This window comes from Phalacrocorax aristotelis, chromosome 21 (genome assembly GCF_949628215.1).
Source record: "Phalacrocorax aristotelis chromosome 21, bGulAri2.1, whole genome shotgun sequence".
NCBI lineage: Eukaryota > Metazoa > Chordata > Aves > Suliformes > Phalacrocoracidae > Phalacrocorax > Phalacrocorax aristotelis.
In genome coordinates this window covers 2,582,695-2,600,579 of record NC_134296.1, presented here as the reverse complement: position 1 = coordinate 2,600,579, position 17,885 = coordinate 2,582,695, and the positions used below count along the sequence as shown (strand labels likewise).

Sequence of the window (17,885 nt, the reverse complement as noted above, 5' to 3'; positions counted from 1 at the left end):
GCCTCCAGCATCACTCCTCAGGCAGAAAAACCCTGCGCTGGCCTTCAGCGCCGAGCAGGATTTTGGCAAGTTGACGGGCTTAGTCAGGCTGGAAAAGAGCCGGCCTTTCCAGGGAGCAGGGGAGGAGATTTAACCCCTCCGGCCACCTCCATCTCACTTCTCCATGCTTATCCCGCGGCGCTGGCCGGGGACCGGAGGTGACGCCAGCATCCCCCCTCCCAGTGCAATACAACCAGCGGCTTTCCACGCCCCAAAAATCTGGGGCCAGGCAGGTGGTCTGCACAGGCATTTGAAAACAGCCAGCGTGGTTTGGCCAGACACCCTGCCCGGCGCTGCCGCGGTGCTCCTCGTCCTTGCCACAGCCACAAATCCCCGCCGTCCCTCCAAGGGGTTTTGCCAAATATGACCCCAAAGGGACGGTGGGGCCGGGGCGGCTGCAGAGCCCACCCAGTGCCTCCTCCGGGGCTGCTTCCCACCCCAGCACATGGGTAGTACCTCTTGCCAGCTCTTAATTAATGAACATTATCAAAACACCTTCTGGTTTGAGCGGTGCTGACCCCATGGGTCGTGCAGCACCGTCGAGCAACGCTGTTTACAGCTGAAAAAAAACACCCGCAACGGCCTTCGGGCGCTGGGTTTTGGCAGGAGCAATGGGCTTACTCAGGCTGGAAAGGAGCCGGCTCTCCCCAGGAGCAGAGCTTTAACCCCTCCGGCAAGCCAGGCTCCATCTCAAATGCATCTTCCCAAGCCCCTTTCTCTTGGCGTGGGGTCACCCCTGGGTGCCTGTGGGTATGGAGCCCCGTGCTGTGCGCCCCAGGAGGTTCCCCAGGACTTGCAATCCCCATTTCTGCTCTTCTGAGAAGCAGCCACCGCCTGCGTGCCGGGGCCGGGTGTATCTCGGTCCTCCCCAGAGCAGCGAGATGAAAATTAAAAACAAAAGGGGGAAAGTTACAAATAGCCAAAATAAAGAGCCAAAAAAAACTTGCTGCAGGGGCGACGGCGAGGACAGTACCGTATGGAGCATCCCTCGCTGGGTCCAAGCCACCGTGGAGCAGGGCTTTCCTCCCCCTCTGCCCCAGACTGCCCATGGCCCCAGGTCTTTGCAGTCTGCTCTTGATGTCTGGGTTTGCACCACCCTGAAAGCCAGAAGCATGCTGCTTTGTTATTTTATTTTATTTAAACGCAAGCTGTCATTTTCAAACAATTGCCTGATTTCAGCATCTGGAGCTAGAAAGTCCCTTTTTATGGGCCGGCGTGTCTATGAGCCTGAACTACCCCGGCTGCCGCCCCAGGTTCAGCCCTTCACTGTGGCCTCCTCCGAAGGACCCGATGAGCATCCTGCACCACGGCTCCAGCCCTCACCTGGAGGGAGCCAAACCCCAGGTCCTCCACTGACTTCTCCATCTTCCAGACCCTGAGATGGCTCAGAGACACTCAGCTCCCTCATGTCCCATAGACCAGCCTTGGCCAAAGCATCTCCAACCAGACCAGAGAAGACCAGGGAGGTCTAAATCTGCAGGCACCAGCTCAGACCCACCAGATCCCTCCAGGTCCATCTGCGTCCCGTATGAGCAATGACACGGTTCACTCTGTGACCCCAGAAGCTGCTGGAGGCACCTCAGGAGGCATCGGTCATCTCCCAGCTTTGGGGACCTCAGCCACCTCCTCTTCCCTGTCCATTAAAAGCCACTTTGGAGGCTGAACTAAGGATTAGGAGATGCTCAGGTGGCAAAAATCATCCACAGGGGATGCAGAGCCCCTTTGCCTCGCAGGTCCTCTCTCCAGCCCTGCTGGCTTCTTTCTCCAGCCCTTGCTGATGAGGGACCTGAGGGATGAGTTATTTTTAAAACCGTTGATGAACCACCTGGGTTTGCTATTCCCTCACCTTTGCCACATCCGTTGGTGGCACGGCCACGGAACACCTTCCAAACCAGGAGAAGGTGGCACTGGCTTCTGGCCGAATTCACGCTGGAGGTGCCACCTGGGGCCCGCAGAAAGGAAGAGACCAGAGACATGCCAAAAAAAGAAAGAGCGAGCATCCAAGCCTTCAGGGATTTGGATACTCTTCTCCGCAAGCTTTTGCAGAGCAATTTTAAGACCTGATCGACCCCTTGCCAGCTGGCAAACAGTCTTGGACAGTCACGGCACCCAGGCACGCGTCCTTTCCAGCATCCAGCAGAACCTGCGCTGGGCTGATACATGGGCGAGCCAAGGGTTTCTCCTCCCTGGCCAGCTTCCCAGGGGAGCCAAACAATAGAAGAGGTCAAACACTTTCCATTCTGATTATTTATCGATGGAATGACATTTTCTGGCCGGAAACAGTTGCCTTTTGGCAGAAAAAACAGCCATTTGTGTCCCAGCAAGCCCTGAATGTCAGTCTGGAAACAGCGCTGGGGGACTTAGGGCGCGCAGACCCCAGCCCCGTGTCTCTCGCGGGAATGGGGAGTGTGGGCAAGTGTGGGAGATGCCTCTTGATGGGCAGGAACAGAAGTCAGGATTTTGCTTAAAACACCTCATAGTGCTCCTAATCCTGCTCCAATTTCCCCCTTTCCTGCGCCCTTTTGTAACCACTTTTTACCCAGCTCCCACACCCAGGGTAGGAAGGACCCAAGAGACTTTGTTGAAGACACATCTGATGACGTGTGAGGAGAAATTCACCCCATCCAATGCTCTGGGAACCTCCTGCCATGGGCCTTTCCCCACCCAGCTCACGCCGCGTCTCCCACCACCCCACGCAGACAGCATCTGCCCACCCTTTCACAATTTCCTCCAGAGCTTCTCCATCAAGCAAGACGCCACAGACCCGTGCTCGGCGGCATGCGCCTCCCCTGTCCCCCTGCCAGGAACCTCACGGGTGGCTTCCAAATCAATCCCACCACCCACGAGGTCTCTATGAGCGTTGACTCAGCAGCACATCACCTCGGGCAGGGAACCGCTCATCACAATCCACTGCAGCATCGCCCGCTCACAGCCTTGTTTGACTGTGCCCTCCACACCCCGACCAGCTCAGCATCATGTGCTGCCATAATCCATGTGCTGCCTCATCCACCGCCTTTCCTTGGAAAGATGCTGGTGAAAATGATTTTCCCCTGGAAACACCGTTGGTTGCACCACTTGATGCCATCCTCCTCCCCGTCATGGCCCCAGGTTTGATATCTAAAGGCAAATCTCACAGGCAGGCTGCATCGGTCACTGGTGACGGGTTTGGGTCCCTGACTGGCTCCAGCTGCTCTCTCCAGGTGAGAAACTCATCTTATTTTCTTCAAGGGAAGAGTTGGGGCTCCCGGGCTTTGCCGAGCTCCTTTTGCTGCCATGCCAAGACCCATTTGGGTCCCTCAGCCACCCAGGATGAGGGATTTGGTGGCTCTCTGCTCACCCCAAAATTTGTGGGGGTTTAGGGGTGAAGGAACGTTGCAAGGGCCAGATCCTGCTGCTAGAGAGGGTGCTGTCAATGGGAAGCTTTTGGGTTAGGTTCACCCCTGTGAACCCCTGGCAGCGATGATGAGGAGGGAAGGAGTGGGAAGCAGAATGGAGGGGCAGCACTGGGGCAATGGAGACACCAGCTCTTCCCATGAGGGAATTCATCCCAACAGCCAAAACCCCTTTCCAAGCTCTCCTTGGGCTCTCCGGGGTCCCGAGGCTGCTCAGGCTTCCCCGCACTCTGCACGTCAGGGACCCCTTCCCTCTCCTGGAGAGGGACACATCCACAGACTGGGACGATTTTGGAGGTCTGACCTCCCTGACCCACCTCCCTGCCCTCTCCCACCCCCAGCTGCATCCTCCAGCCAGTGCTTACCGCAAAACCCATCCTTCCCCCAGCACCCGGAGTGTGAGAAACACCAAGAAGCACCTCCAAAGCCTCCAGGGATCTGCAGCAGCTCAGCCACCCCCAAACCTGCTCATTTGTGTGCCCTCATCACCTCTAATTAAACCCATGTGTTGCCAGTGCCTTTTCGGCCCCTGCCACCTCTGGAAATCCCCAGGCCGTGGGCAGGCTGTGCTGCCGGGATGAGAGATGGTGGGGAGCAAAGCAGGATGGGTCCTGCATGTACAGGGGTGGTCCTGGGAAGGCTCGTTTGCCTTCTTCACCCCAAAACCAAAGTGCTTTTTGGAGATGTGTGGCCAAAGCCATGGGGTCGGCTGCTTCTCTGGATATAAAAAAGCTTTGTGTGTGGCCATATGCACCTTCACGGGGCTCCTGCCCTGTCCGTGGGCCAGGATGAAGGCTCAGGATTTGGGGGGACCTGAACAATCCTTGCCTTCCTTTCCCACAGCTCCCTCACTGCTCTTTTCCGTTTCAGCCTCTTCAAAGCAAAAAATACTCACGGTCGGAAGGTCTCCAGTCTCCAGCCGGGTCCCTGCGGTTCAGCTGGGAGCTGCCGGCCGTGGGCATCCCCGGCGGAGCTGGGCACAGGTGCCTGCTGCCCTCGGAACCCCCAGCACATCACCTGCTTGCCAGCATCTTCCCCATCACCCCCCAGGAATCAGGGAAAACAGAAGTCAGCAGCAGGTTATAGAACAGAGGAGGATGGTGCTGCTTCCGAAAAGCGTTCAAGGACATTGCTGGAGGGATTTTGGAAAGCTGCAGGCTAGAAAAGCTCCAGAGATCTCCTCCGGCTCCACCGAAGACATGGGATTCAGCAGCACAGTGGCAAAACTGGGATAACCCAGAGCAACAAGGGCCAGGACACCCCACAGCCGTGGAGCTTGGGGCACTGGTCTTGGGGCTGGGACCCCAAGGGTCCTCTCCCTTTGGGTCACCCTGAGGGTATTCCCGGGGAAGCGAGGGGTTTGGTGGCGGTGCCAAGCCAGGACCTCCAGGGGTGGTGGAGGGGGAGGCGCAACCCCCAGCGAGCCCCCACGACGAAGGGACCCAGCAGGGTGACAGGGATCCCGCGGTGGCTCTCGGCGCTGCACCAGCCCCGTGATGCCCTCCCGCGGTGGCCATGCGAGTGCCTAAGCCCCATGGCAGGATGTGACCCCAGTCCAGCGCGTGCAGGAGCACCCCTCAGGCACCGCCGCGGCCGAGCACCCACCTGGGACTCCCCCCGCTCTGGCTCCAGCCCTGCTCATTCTTTGGAAATGGGTTTAAAGCCACAGGCAGGGGCAAGGCAGGGGGTCACCGTGGATGAGGACACAGCCAGCGGGACGCAGGGAGGCAGGGTGACAGCAGGGCGTCGCTGAACATCCCGCCATCTGTCCCCCCAAAACAGCATCTGAGCCTGGCTGCCGTGATGGTTGGGACATCAGCTTGTCACCGTTGCCACCGAAGAGACCCCATGGAGGAAAGAAGGACTCGTGGATTTGGGCATTGCCGAGAGGGACATCCTGACCCCGGGGGCCGTGCCCTGCCGTGCCGTACCATGCCGTACCATGCCGTGCCATCCCATGCCATCCCATGCCATCCCTCCAGCCCAGGGAGAACAATCTGACACAGTTTCCCAGCCCTCAAGGGGTTAAACTGTCCCCATGCATCCTCAAAATGACGGGGAGCAGCTGGTCCCCAGCAATTAGGCGGCAGGTCCGGGTACACCGCAGTCTGCCCCGCGCTTCTCCTCGGTGACGTGGGGATGGATCCAGGCTGGCCGGTGGTTTGTGCCGCTGGCCGGCACCCAGCAGCCGGAGCCACAGCTGCCTTCGGGCACCGCAACCCCCCCGGCGGCACCTGGCCGGGAGCGATGTGTCACCGGTAATTCCAGGAATTGGTGGCCCCCGCTGTCCCCCTCCGCCCGGGTACCCCCAAATCTGTGCCAACCCCATGTTGCTCCTGGGGTAGGGCCCAATCCTGCACCCCCAGTGGGGATGGGGTGGGTGGCTGATGGCGGGGCATCAGGCTGCGTCCCCACGGCTCTCCTTTTGGCGGGTGGGTGGGTGCGCCCACCCTGAAGCTTTGCAGGGCAGAAAGTGGGGTGCAGGATGGGGCCATTTTCCTCCCCAGAACAGCTGCGGTTTGGGGTCAGCTCACTGATTTAGCACATTTTGACACTGGGGGTTTCTAAACCTGAAGTGGCAAAAGGCTTTGGTGTCACCCAGGGCTGGAGGGGTGGGAGAAGCCCCTTCCCAGCTCTTCCCAAGGGGGTTGGTGGCTCCTGGGGACTTCCCGAGCCTGGGGAAGGGCGAAGGGGGGGGCACGGTGGGGCTGGGGCTGTGCAGGGAGGTGTCGCTTCTGGCTGGGAATCAAGGGGTAAAAAAATTATAATAGTATTTATAATATTCCTGCAGCCGGCGCCATTCCCAGCTTACCCAGTGGGGTGACTGGGAGGAGCTGGGAAGGGGTGGGGCGAGCAGCCTGGCCCTGCAGCAGGGTGGACATGGATGGGCTGCGGATCCTCCCTGTGCTGTGGGTGCTGCCAGGGTCGGGGGGGGATCAAGCCCACCCCATGCCCACGGGTGCTGTAAAGAGAAGGAGCCAGATTCCTCCAGCCTGACGTAGCCCCCGCGCTGTGGCCAAGCCCAGGGAGGCGGTGGGATGCGGCTGGGGAAACTGAGGCACGGCCGAGCTTGTGGCAGGGCTGGGGCGGGGGGTATCGGGGTGCTTTGGTTCAGCCCTTGGGACATGGCTTAGGTGCAGGGGGACCCTGGGGTGCCTGGGGACACCCCAGGGTACACAATTTGGGGCTGAGCCAGTGCTGCTGGCGTTAACAAGTGCCCGATGGGGTTTGTTGTCCTCATCGCAGGGACTTTGCTCCCTCCTCACAGCTCGTTACGCCTTCGAGGCCGCCCCGGTGCTGGGGATCGTCACTGGGAAGGACCCAGGCGTCCGGCGGCCCTGGGCGGTGCGGGGAGCCGGCAGAGCTGGGGATACTGTGATACCCCAGTTCCCTGGCCCCATGGCTCCCAGTAAGGGGTGCTGGGTGGACTGGCTCCCTGAGGGGTACTGTGGTGGCACTGCAGCCCAGTGTGGCCCAGCACTGGCTGGTGGGTGGTACTGGGGGAGCTGGGGAGCACCACAGGGACAAGCACCTTCCATCTACCCACCACCCATGATCCTAAACGGATCCCAAATGCCATTTAAATCCCCTCCAGGAGCAGGATAGGGCCCTCGGGGGAGGGTTTGGGGGGGCATTTTGGCCCATATCCCAAAAGATCTCCCCCCTTTGACCCCCAAACCCCAAGCCCCCCTCCAGGCAGGGTCCCCAGTCCCTAAGGAGGAGGGAGGCGGGTACAGGGGGACCATGTCAGGGAGCCCACCCCCCCAGTTCCTTTCCACAGCAGTATATCTACTGGGGGGTGCTGAGCTACTGGGGGGCTGTAACCCCAAACCTCCCACAGGGACTGTGATACCACAGAGTAGGCAGCTGCTTGTGTCCCCCACCCCGAGAAGTGTCACCTGAGTGTCCCCAGCGCCAGGGACCCCGGTGGGGCCATCCGAACCCGGGGTGGCACCGGGCACATCTGGGACCCTGCACATCTGGGGCCCTAAGTGGGGGCTGCACATCTGGGGGCAGGGCTGGCGTGGGGGCGTGCCGCCCCCTGGTGGCAGCAGCTGGGCACTGCACCATGTTCTTCCCTGACACGGGGACACTGGGGCACGACCCACAGCCCTACACCCCCTCCCCGCTCCCTGGGGCGCTTCCCAGCCCCTTCCCCCCCCCCCCCACCTTGACCCCCCCAAATGGGTGACACTGCCTGCTCCGCGTGACACTCCGGAGTGCAGGGTGCCGGGGTCTCTCCATGGTGGGACCAGTTTGGCCCAAAAACCTGGAATGAAAACGGAGAGAGAGCGGGTCAGCTGGGATGTGCCAGCCTTCGGGGCTGGGGGGGCATGGCTGGGATGCCACACAGCCAGCAATGCCCCTGAGACATGGTGGCCACAGCCCAGCTGACCCATTACCCCCTCCACAGGCTGCATCAGGATCAGAGAAGCCAAAAGGCTCAAAATGAGCCCAAAACCCACATCGCTGAGCCGGGGGAGGAGGGACAGCTGGTCATCATGGTCCCATGGACATGACACCCCCCCCAACCACACCATGGACACCCAGTGACCCCCAGCTGGGGGGACAAACTGGGGCCGGAGCTCTCCCTGATTCTCCTGGGGGTGCCAAGGGACGGACCCCGCAAGGGGGACCCTGCGGGATGGAGCAGGGCTGGACACCCAGGGGCAGGAGGCAGGGGTGACCCCACGGTGTGGGGGACTGTGACTCTGCTGCCACCAGCCTTAACCCAAATCATGGACCCACATGGCGGACCCGGGCCCTTCCTTGGCACAACCCACCCTGAAAGGGCTTTCCCAGCGATGACTGTTTCGGGGTGAGCCTGGGGTTACCCGCTGGGCACGGGCGCAGAGGTCTGTGGGAGAGAGGGCTGGGTGCTGCCATGTGGGACGCTGCCGAGGCTCAGCCCCGGCGGGGGGGGACCAGGCAGGCCTCGGGGTGGGGGGCACCCTGCCCGCTGCGGGCTGCAGCCCCACCTGGGTGTCCCCGAGGCGAGCAAGCCCTGCCTCGGGGTGGGCAGCCCAGGATGAGCAGGGTGGTGGCGGCTGTGCCAGGTGGCTGTCCCCCCTCCCTGTCACCCCGCCTCGCCTTGAAGCGGACGCCATGGGGCAAAGAGCAGGCGGGTGCGGTGCCGACGTCAAGCCCTTACCCCCACCCGCGCCACCGTCTGCTGCGCATTTCCAGCCCGGGCAGCCGAGGGAGCGGCACCAGGCTTGGGGTGAGCAGGGGCACCCCCGGTGACCCCCAGGACGGGGACCCCATCTACTGACACAGTGGGGGTTGGCTGTGGCTGCTGGGTGAATCCCGCGGGGCTGGGATGGGGCAGGATGGCTGGGCAGGGGGGTCCTGCTGGGGATCAGGGCGATGCCACTGTCCCGGGGGGGTGGGTGGCATCGGAGGGCCCCCAGGTGGTTGGGGACACACGGGGGGGGGTGTCTCAGGGACCGTGCCCAGTCCAACACCCCATAGCAGGATCGAGCCGCCCTCGCTGCCCTGGCAAGATGGGAGACCCCTTTGGCCACTGGAGCAACCCCCCGTACCAGTAAGTACCCAGCAGGGTGGGGGTGTCCCCACCCTGGGGACCCCAAGGAGGGCCGGGTGGGGTGAGGGGACCATGCTGCAGGGCACAAAGGTCCACCCGTCTGTCCATCCAGGAGCGAATACGACAGCTCCCCGCTCCGAAGTTCCAACAGCTTCGCCCGCCCCAGCGGGAAAAGCATCTACAGTGAGTGAGGGCTGCACCCCAAAACACCCCCTGCTCCCATCCCCAACCTGTCCCTGTCCCCTGACCCCGCGTGCCCCTGCAGACCAGCGCAAGGACTACAGCCAGAACCTCCTCAAGCCCCAGAGCAATTTCCAGCACCACGTTGAGGTAGGAGACCCCCAAAGTGCCCCAAGGACCCTAACCTTGCCACGGTGCCCGCAGTTTGCAGAGCGTGGGGTGGCAACAGGGCACCCGGTGACCCCCGGTGCCGCGTCCCCTCCAGCACCTGCTCACAGTGCGCCTGGAGAAGGACATCCGCAGCACCGACGACTGCCTGGCGCGCCTCAAGTTGCTGGAGGCCCAAGGACGGGTCTGGGGGCAGGATCTCATCCTGCAAGTCAAGGACCAGGAATTGGTGCTGAGGGATGTGGAGAGCAAGGTACCCCCCACCATGGCAGCCCCCAAAGCCTGGTACTCCCCAGCCACAGTACCCGCTCCAGACCCAGCACCCCTACAAATCTGATGTCCCCCCAGCTGTGGCACCCCCTGCAGCTCTGGCACCCCCGTAACCCTGGCATCTCCCCCGCAATGGCCCTTACACTCTCCTCTTGGCCCCAACGCCCGCTCCAGCCATGGCACCCCATTAATCCTGGTACTCCCCTTCTCTTGAGCATGCACATCAGCCTTTCAACACCCCCAGCCCTGGCAGACACCCTGCACCCCGAGCCCTAGCACCCACCTTGTCCACGACACCCACCCTGGACCCTAAATCCCCACAAATCTGGTATTGCACCAGGTATGGCACCCCCATAACCCTGGTACCCACACACACCTTTGCACCCCTGTAAGCTTGGCACCACCTTAGCCCTGTCACCAGCTGCAACCCTTGCACCCCTATAACACTGGCAGCCCCTATGAACCCTGCTACACCCCCAACCCTTGCACCCCAACAAGCTGGCACCCACAACCTTACCCCCAGCCACCCCCCCTAGACTCAGCACCCCCAAAAGCCTGGCATCCCCTGGCTATGTCACCCCATAACCCCACCACCCCCCTTTAACCCTTACACACCCACAACCCTACAAGCCCCCCATGCCCTAGCACCCCTATAACCCTTACATCCCCTTAGCCCTTTACCCCTAGTAGCCATCCTGAGGGGGGCTGAGCACCCCGTTTTCCCCCCGGGCAGGAGGAGCTGGAGGCTTACCCGCTGGGCAGCGTGCAGGGGTGCTCGGCCGCGCTGGACACCTGCAGCTACAACTCGGTGTTGGCCATCAGCGTGCAGGAGCGGAGCCCCCCGGGGACCAGCGTCCTGCTCTTCCAGTGCGAGCAACCGGGGGTGAGCCCCGAGGGTGGGCAAGAGGGAGGGGGGCAGCACGCCGGGATCAGGGGGGTTGATGGTGGTGGTGGGTCTGTGCCAGGCAGAGACGCTGAGGAGCAGCCTGGAGAAGCTGGTGAAGCAGTCGAAGGAGGAGCAGAAGAGTCACTATGGGTACAGGTAAGGGGCTACATGGTCCTTTGCCCCCTCCCTGGAGACAGCCAGGCCTGGTCCCCCAAGTCTGCCCCCCTCAAGTTGTGGTGGGTCTGTGGGGGGTCTCCCTGTGGGTGGGGGATAAGCCCACGCTGTCCCCACGTCCCCCAAAGAGGGAGGGCCCTGTGGGCACAGACCCCCTTCTGCCTGCTCCCCTCCTGCCTCTTGGCGGAGATCTCCCCTCACCCTCCTGGGGGGTGGACTCCCCCCTTTTGCCCCAGTACCTCAGCTCCTGGCTTATCCCCCCTCCTACCCCATCCCCATGGGCACAGACCCCCCCCCACACCCCTGTACCCCATCCCTGGGCTCAGTCTCCCCTCGTTCCCTTGGGCACAGTCTTGTCCCCCACACACCCCATCTGCAGGCTCAACCCTCCCCTCCTACCCCCCCCCCACCCCATACCCACGGGCGCAGACCCCCACACCCCATCCTTGGGCTCAAACCCCCCTCCTACCGCATACCCATGGACGCAGGCCCCCCCACACCACCCTGTACCCCATCTCCAGGCTCAGACCCCCCTCACCCAGAAGCAGCCCGGACAGGCAGCGGAGCCCACGCCCCCAGTACATGCTGGGTTCCTACGCGGGTCCGGAGCAGCGGGCAGACGTCCCCGAGCCCGACTTCCACACACCCCCCCAGCATGAGCTGCCCTCCCTGGACTACAGTGAGTCTCGGGTGGGGTTTGCAGCGTGCCTCAGTTTCCCCAGGAGCAGGGGGTGGGAGTGGGGTGATGGGGAGCGGAGCTGGGACCCTCTGCTGTCACCAGGCTTGCCGGACACCCAGCGGACCCCATGGACCAACCCCCCGGGCCAGGTCACATCCAACGCAGACCGAGATGTTGTAAGTCCCGTCCCACATCCACCCCCACCTCAGATGGGGACACCCCAGCCCTTCCCACCAGCACCCACCGGGTCCCATCCTGTTCCCACAGGAGATCCTCAACCATGTGCTGAACGACTTGGACCTCTTTGTGGCCCGGCTGAAGACAGCCCTGGGTTTGGTCAGCACCAACAACCTGAAGAAGAAGAAGAAGAAGAAGATGAAGAACAAAGGTGGTGAGGGAGGGCTGTGCCCCAGAGGTCTCGGGGGGGCGGTCATCCCGGTGCCAGCCCCCCCTCTCTGCTCCTCCAGATCTGCCTTCCAAGGATGAATACATGGACTTTTTCCAGAAGGTGAAATACGCCCTCAACCTCGTGGTAGGTCCCGCTGGGCTGGATGCGACCTCGTGGTTCGTGGGCCTCCCTGGCATGTCCCTGCCTGCTCCGCTGCTGGGCCGGGGGGCTGCGTGGGAACGGGGGGTGTGGGGTCGGGGAGGGGGGCATGGGGACAGGGGAGGTGTGTGGGGACAGGGGAGCTGCGTGGGGATGGGGGGCTGCATGGGGAAGAAGAGTGTGTGGGGACGGGGGGGGCTGTGTGGGGATGGGGGGCTGCATGGGGAAGAAGAATGTGTGGGGATGGGGGGGCTGTGTGGGGATGGGGAGTTGCATGGGGACATGGGGGTGTGGGGATGGGGGGACTGTGTGGGGACAGGGGGGTGTGGAGACATGGGGGGCTGTGTGGGAATGGGGGGACTGTGTGGGGACACCCTTTCCCCCCCTCCACACAGGGAAGGACCCACCGGCATGTGCAGGAACCAGACCCCTCCGTGCTGCTGCATCTCATCTTCGTGGCCCTCTCCTTCGTGAGTGCCCCCAAAAGCAGGTCCCAACCCCTTACCCGGGGATGAGCAGGGCGGGGAGTGGCCCTCACACACACCCCCAACATGGGGGGCAGGTATGGGGGTGCTGCTCCATCACCACCTGCCTGGAGCAGGTCCTGGACCACTGCCCCAACACCAGCCTGGCCCCGGCGGTGGAGGCACCACTGCTGGTGCCGGAGGCGGTGGAGCTGCTGGAGAAGACCCTGCACCAGGACGACTACAACACCTGGAAGGCCCTCGGCACCGCCTGGAACAAGTCCAGGTGGGCTCCAGCCCCCCCAGAATGAACGGAGGGGTCCAGCCTGGGGCATGGGGGAGTCCCACCACCCACCTTGCCTTTGTCCCTGCCTGTTGCAGGGCAGAGTACCCTGACAGCGAGCTGGTGCCCAGCTACGTCCCTGTCTTCTCGGACGGGTGGCTGCCGCCGCCGGCGGGGCAGGGACGGCACGGCTGGGGGCAGGATGCCCTGCCGCCTGCCTCAGTTTCCCCAACTCGGTCTCAACACCCACCCGTGTCTCTGCTACCCACACAGTCGCCGGCCACCAGCCGGAGGAACAGCCCCGGCCAAGCGTAAGTGCTCCCGCTGCCCCATGGGTGCTGAGGGCTGGGGCAGAATTCGGCCCCCACTTGGGTGCTCATGCCCCCCCCCCCCCCCATCTCCAGGGCCCCCTTCCCTGCCCAGGGGCTGGTGCGAGCCCTGTACGAGTTTCACGCAAGGAACCCACGGGAGCTGAGCGTCATGATGGGGGACACGCTGCAGGTACAAATGTGGGGTCCCTCTCATGGGTGCTCCTGGGGAGGACGGAGTAGGGACCCCCACCCTGCCTCCTGGGGGCCTTGGAAGGGGGTGACAGCAGGGGGCTTCCCCCCTTGTCACCACCCACCGTAGGTGCTGGACCAGAGGAATAAGTGGTGGCTGGTGCAGGACAGCTGGGGGCAGAGGGGCTACATCCCCAGCAACATCCTGGAGCCCCTGGAGCAGGGGCACGAGGGGGGGCACAGGGCCAACCAGGTCGGTGTCTCCTCTCCTCTCCCCTCCCTGCACCCCCACCGCCATGAGGGGGTGGCAGGGGGCCACCCCGCTGTCCCCTCCCCTTCTCCCCAGCTCCAGGACAGCCCCCCCACACTGCACCCCAACTCCTCACCGGCGGAGGTGACAGCCTGGCTGAAGGACAAGGGCTTCTCGCGGATGTAGGCGCACCCTTGAGCCCCCCCCAACCTGTGTGGCTCCATTTCGGGAGGGAGTCCAAGCCCTGCTCACCCCTTACTGTCTGTCTGTCTGTCTGTCCGCAGCACGGTGCGGTGCCTGGGGGTACTGACGGGGCACCAGCTGCTGCATATGAGCCCGGAGGAGCTGCGGGCCGTCTGTCCCGAGGAGTGGCGGCGAATCCTCTTCAAGCTCTCCTCCGTCAAGACATCCCTGGGGGTGAGGGATCCCCAGCCCCGCGCCCCCTCCCCACCCTGGGGTTCCCCCACCAGCTCCCCCATAACCCTCTCCCTTCCCCTTCTCTGCAGATAGGCCCCAGGGACTGAGCCACCAAGGCAACGCTGGCACTGCGTCCCCCGCTGTCCCCACCATGCACCTCCCAGGATGGAGCACCCCGGGTACCGCAGGACCAGGGGGGGCTCGCAGGGGAACCCCATACCCCCCACCCCACTTGGCCCCCCAAGACAGAGAGCCACTGCTTGGGGTTTATGGGACAGGCCCCCCCCAACGCCACCAGCGACGCACTCTTGGGGACCCCACTGGGGCAGATGCGCTGCCAGACCCCCCGCAGCAAAGTGGGGGGCAGGTAGCCCCCCCGGGGGGTCCAGGCACCGTGAAATGTGTGTGTACCCCACAAAATGTAAAGCGACTGCTGCGGAAAATAAAAAGAGTGACAGCACGGGGGTCTGCCAGGGTGGGAGGGGCACCCCAGTCCCCGTGTCACCCGTGGGTAACCCCAGGTGGGGCAGGGAGGGCCCCAGGGGACAGGGCTGTCCCCAGCCCTCCCAGCTCCGCACTGCGGGGGGGGTGGGGGGTGGTAGGGCACCAAGCTCCCCCCCCTTCGTCAGCGCTGCCTCGTTAGCAGGCAGGAATGCGCTAATGAGAAGGGAGGGGGCCCAGGACACCTTTCCCTGGGGAGTGAGGAGGACCCCGGGGACAGCACAGAGTGGGGGTCCGGGGGCAGCGGCAATGCCTGTTGGGGCAGGGATGCCCCCCCACGCTTGGGGGTGCAAGCCCAGCGCACCCCCCCAGCCACCCCCTGCCCCGCCGCAGCACTCGGGGGGGCTCAGGGTGCCACATCTAAAGCACTTTATTGTGTTGGGGCGCTTCACGCCAGCGGCACCCATCCACCCCACGACGGAGGGTGCTGGCGGGGTCAGGTCAGGACCCCACCCCGCAGCTTCCCTCGCCCCACGCTGGGCCCCTACTCCTTCTTGTTTCCCCACTTGGCCATCTTGTTGTTGATGGGCATCTTCAGGAAGCGGCTGGACTTCATGTAGGCAGCCACCTTCTCCAGGGCCTGCAGGGCAAGGGCAGCATTAGGGACCTGTCCCACCAGGGCCCACCCCCACCCCTGGGCACCCTCGGGGGCTGGGGTCCTTCCCCAGGGTAGGAGGGCGATGCCCAGGGTGACCCAGCTCACCCCAAAGCGGTCCATGAAGTCCTTGAGGTTCTTGAAGGGCTCCAGGCACTTGGGCTCGAAGATGCGGTTCTGCTCCAGCACGTCGAACATGAGGAAGTCCACGAAGGTGAGCTGGGGACAGGGAGGAGACGCAGTGAGGGCCAGCGTGGGGACAACCCCCTCCCCAGTCCCCACAGCCCCCCTCCAGGGTCCCGGTTGTACCTTCTCCCCAGCAAACCATTTTCTGTCCCCCAAGAAGTTGGAGAAGAGCTTCAGCTTCCCCGGGAGCTGCTCCAGGTAGCCCGGCTTGAGCTTCTCCTGCAGGAGGAAGGGGTGGAGGGGTGAGGCTGGGCACCCTGCTTCCCCCACCCCAGGGGACAGCACCTTCCCCACGTGGGGTCCCCGATGCTGATGCAACCCAAGGCATGGCCAGGGAGGCCCCTGGCATGGGTAAGGTCACCCAAGCCCGCAGCACAGCGACACTCACGAAGTCGGGGTTGTAGCAGACCATCACCAGGCTCATGCGGAAATCCATGATCTGGTTCTCCAGCATGTCCACGCGGAGGATCTCCTCCTCCGTCTCACCACCTGCAGGACAGGGAGACGTCAGGGACCGCGGCAGCCCCCCAGCCCAGCCTAACCCCAACCCAACTCCAACCCCAAATAACTCCAAGCCCAACCCCAACCCCAACCCAACTCGTATGCCAAATAACTCCAAGCCCAACTCTAGTCCAACTCCAAGCCCAACCCCAACCCAACTCCCACCCCAAATAACTCCAAGCCCAACTCTAGTCCAACTCCAAGCCCAACCCCAACCCAACTCCCACCCCAAATAACTCCAAGCCCAACTCTAGTCCAACTCCAAGCCCAACCCCAACCCAACTCGTATGCCAAATAACTCCAAGCCCAACTCTAGTCCAACTCCAAGCCCAACCCCAACCCAACTCCCACCCCAAATAACTCCAAGCCCAACTCTAGTCCAACTCCAAGCCCAACCCCAACCCAACTCGTATGCCAAATAACTCCAAGCCCAACTCTAGTCCAACTCCAAGCCCAACCCCAACCCAACTCCCACCCCAAATAACTCCAAGCCCAACTCTAGTCCAACTCCAAGCCCAACCCCAACCCAACTCGTATGCCAAATAACTCCAAGCCCAACTCTAGTCCAACTCCAAGCCCAACCCCAACCCAACTCCCACCCCAAATAACTCCAAGCCCAAATAACCCCAAACCCAAATAATTCCAAGCCCAACCCTAGTCCAACTCCAGCCCCAAGCCCAAACCCAACCTAACTCCAAGACTAAGCTTAAATAACTCCAAGCCCAACCCAACTTCAACCCCAACCAACCCCAACTCCAAATAGCCCCAACCCCAGATAACTCCAGCCCCAGCCCATCCCCGAGCCCCAGCCAGCACTCACACATCTTGTGCTTGCGGGCGATGTAGCGCATGATGGCGTTGCTCTGCGTCAGCTTGGTGGGGCCGTCAATGAAGTAAGGGAGCTGGGGGGGACATCAAGGCGTGGGGTCACCGGGGGGCGGGGCCACCGGGGCACCCACCCCATAACCACGCCCCGGCTCGAGACCACCTACATTGGGGAAATCCAGCCCCAGCTTCTCCTTCTCGTTGATCCATTGGCTCTTGTCGTAGTCCGGAGCTGGAAAGAGGGGGGGGGGGGGTGTTGGGTGAGGCTGTGTGTGTCCCCCCCTCCAATAGCCACAGAGCTTGAGGGTGGTGTGGGACCCCCCCCGGGCCCCCCCTCACCTTCCCCGCAGCTGTAGAGCTTGTCCTCGTAGGGGGTCTCGGTGTACTCCAGGAGCAGGCGGATGGCGTGGGCGAGCTGGGGGGGGGCAGGGATCAGTGAGACCCCCCCAAAATCCCCCCCCAACCCTGCCATAGGGAAACTGAGGCACGGAGGAGGGCGAGCCGCGCACCCCCCTAGTACACCCATCCCCCCCCCCCCCGCAGTCATAGGGGTCCCCCCAACACACCGGGAGCCCCCAAGAGCAATGGGGGCGCCCCCACCCCACCCCCACGTGCAGGGAGACCCCCGCAGCCCCCCCACGAGACTGAGGGGACCCCCGCAGCACCCCCCCAATTGCAGGGGGACCCCCATGCAGATCTGGGGGGGGGTAAGGGGCGTCCCTCGCTGCACCCCCAGGAGAAGGGCCCCCCCGGGCGGGGTCGAGGCCCCCCCCAGCCCACTCACGCCGCGGATGTCCCAGTAGCCCAGGACCGCCATGGCCGCGCGTGCCGATCGCTGTGCCCCTCCCCCCCCGCCCGCCCCCCCGCCCCGGAGGCCTCGCCCCGCCCCTTCCCGGGGGCGGGGCTTAAATGGGGATTTAAAGGGATACGGGCCTGGATGCGGCTGGAGAGGAGAACCCTTTTCCAAACAGCACCCCTCCACGTCCAGGGTGGGGTTATGGGGCTCCACTCTTTGCATTGGGGTGCTCCTTATCCTGGGGGCTCTGCGACCCCCCAAAGCTCCATGGGGATCCCCCTTATCCTGGGGGGCTCAGGGGTTTCCCCCCCTTTGCATTCCCCCCACCACGGGGATCCCCCCCCCTTCTTTGGGGAGCACGCATGCCCCCCCCAGTCTGTATGGGAGCCCTCTTATTCTGGAGGAGACGGGACACCCCCCCTTGCACCCCATCCAAGGTGCATATGGCCCCCCCTGGGGCCCCACAGTGTGTGTGGGAGTTCCCTTTATTCTGGAGGCTCTGCATGGGGGGTCCCCCTTACCCAGGGGGTGCATGATTATCCCCCCATCATCACCCAGGCTGCATGGGGGTCCCTTTATCCTGGAGGGGATGGGGTGATAGGTTCTCCCTTCAGCTCCCCCAGTCTGTGTTGGGGTCCCCTAGTCCTGGGAGAGGCATCGGCCCCAAATTGACCCCCCAGTGTGCGT

The 17,885-nt window shown here is 63.3% G+C and overlaps 2 protein-coding genes across 2 annotated transcripts; one reads left to right on the top strand and one right to left on the bottom strand.

Annotated features, from left to right (window-relative positions):
• The first annotated feature begins 8,935 nt into the window (after window positions 1-8,935).
• Window positions 8,936-14,253, top strand: EPS8L3 (EPS8 signaling adaptor L3). Its single transcript, XM_075115960.1, is given in 20 exon segments — window positions 8,936-8,976; window positions 9,089-9,159; window positions 9,242-9,306; window positions 9,422-9,577; window positions 10,328-10,477; window positions 10,560-10,636; window positions 11,176-11,333; window positions 11,436-11,509; window positions 11,601-11,721; window positions 11,801-11,865; window positions 12,276-12,350; window positions 12,482-12,630; window positions 12,726-12,837; window positions 12,839-12,889; window positions 12,892-12,938; window positions 13,032-13,128; window positions 13,258-13,380; window positions 13,474-13,559; window positions 13,662-13,794; window positions 13,884-14,253. Coding segments are annotated over 20 exon segments (1,869 nt in total). The 3' UTR covers window positions 13,902-14,253.
• Window positions 14,254-14,647: 394 nt separating this feature from the next.
• On the bottom strand, window positions 14,648-17,266 carry LOC142067033 (glutathione S-transferase Mu 1-like). The gene is made up of 8 exons (XM_075115274.1): window positions 17,187-17,266; window positions 16,742-16,817; window positions 16,570-16,634; window positions 16,398-16,479; window positions 15,465-15,565; window positions 15,200-15,295; window positions 14,999-15,109; window positions 14,648-14,875 (listed from the first exon to the last, which is right to left on the bottom strand). The coding sequence occupies exons 1-8, from the start codon at window positions 17,217-17,219 to the stop codon at window positions 14,780-14,782; spliced, it is 660 nt and encodes a 219-aa protein (XP_074971375.1). The 5' UTR covers window positions 17,220-17,266; the 3' UTR covers window positions 14,648-14,779.
• Window positions 17,267-17,885: the final 619 nt, after the last annotated feature.